The sequence below is a fragment of the Vicia villosa genome, linkage group LG2 (assembly GCF_029867415.1).
Source record: "Vicia villosa cultivar HV-30 ecotype Madison, WI linkage group LG2, Vvil1.0, whole genome shotgun sequence".
NCBI lineage: Eukaryota > Viridiplantae > Streptophyta > Magnoliopsida > Fabales > Fabaceae > Vicia > Vicia villosa.
In genome coordinates this window covers 157,496,319-157,497,496 of record NC_081181.1, presented here as the reverse complement: position 1 = coordinate 157,497,496, position 1,178 = coordinate 157,496,319, and the positions used below count along the sequence as shown (strand labels likewise).

General features: G+C 38.7%; 1 protein-coding gene across 1 annotated transcript; it reads right to left on the bottom strand.

Annotated features, from left to right (window-relative positions):
- Positions 1–206: 206 nt before the first annotated feature.
- Positions 207–1,178, bottom strand: LOC131650427 (uncharacterized). Its single transcript, XM_058920138.1, has one exon. It carries the CDS (start codon positions 1,176–1,178, stop codon positions 207–209), a length of 972 nt encoding a protein of 323 aa, XP_058776121.1.

Genomic DNA, 1,178 nt, shown 5'->3' with positions numbered 1-1,178 from the left:
AAAGACAAATTAAAAATAGAAAATCATATATCTGAGAGGTCAAAATGATTTTTGAGAAATTTTTCCAAGGTTGACTGTTCTATCAATTAATAAAACAATAATATTTTTATGACACATTTTTTTTTTTGAAATAAAAGAGTATATAATATATTTCAAAAAACAAATACAACCAGGCGATCAAGAAGATCATGCCTTACCTAAAACAACTATAACATGAGCAAAGCAAGTTTGTCCCTATGTTTGGGTTTCATCCACCCTCTTTGAATTATCATATCAACAATTTTCCTAGCAACACTATCAGTATTATCAACATTATCTCTATCAAAAATATTGGTATTTCTGTATATCCACAAACCATAAACAGTTTCAGCTATTGAGAGCTTAAGCATGTTCTGCATAAAACCCTTCCCACGCGTATTACTAGTAAGCCATGTGATTTCCTCCAGCCAGTTACAAGGTATATGCCTCACTTGGAGCCATTGAAGCACATTCTTCCAGACAGCAGAGCAGATTCTACACTCAATTAAGAGATGGTTAAAATCTTCAGGGGCATCATTGCAAAAGCTACAAAGCTCACTCTGCAGAATCCCGATTCTTTTGAGCCTGACTTTAGTGGCCAAGCGATCCTGACAAGCCAACCATAAGCATACTACAGCTCTAGGCCTCGCTTGATTGTGCTGAATCAGACTACTCCAGTTCACAGTAGGAACATCAGGGACCAGCTTCTCATACATTCTTTTCATGGAGAATTTGCCTATGTTCTGCATCATCTGCCATGTTTGCTGATGTTCTTGGACATCACTTCTTCTATCAAAGATAGCTTTCATGATCCAGGTACAGTTGGATGGAATAGGAGCATTCCATATAGAGTTCCTCTTCAGGTAGTAAAAGTGCACCCACTTAACCCATAGATTGTCCATCTTATTGGCAATATTCCAGAGGCATTTGAGCAAAGCAACCTGGTTCCAAATGCCCATATTGATAATATCCATGCCTCCTTGTTTGATGGGTCTACAGACCTGCTGCCAAGCAACAGGGCTTTTCCTCCCTTTGTCTTTACCTGTCCACACAAAAGCTCTGCAGATAGCCTCAATCTTATGGATGACTGCCTTAGGCAAGGGAAAGCACATCATCCAATATTGAGTAGTGGCCAGGAATATACTCTTGACCAGAAGCAT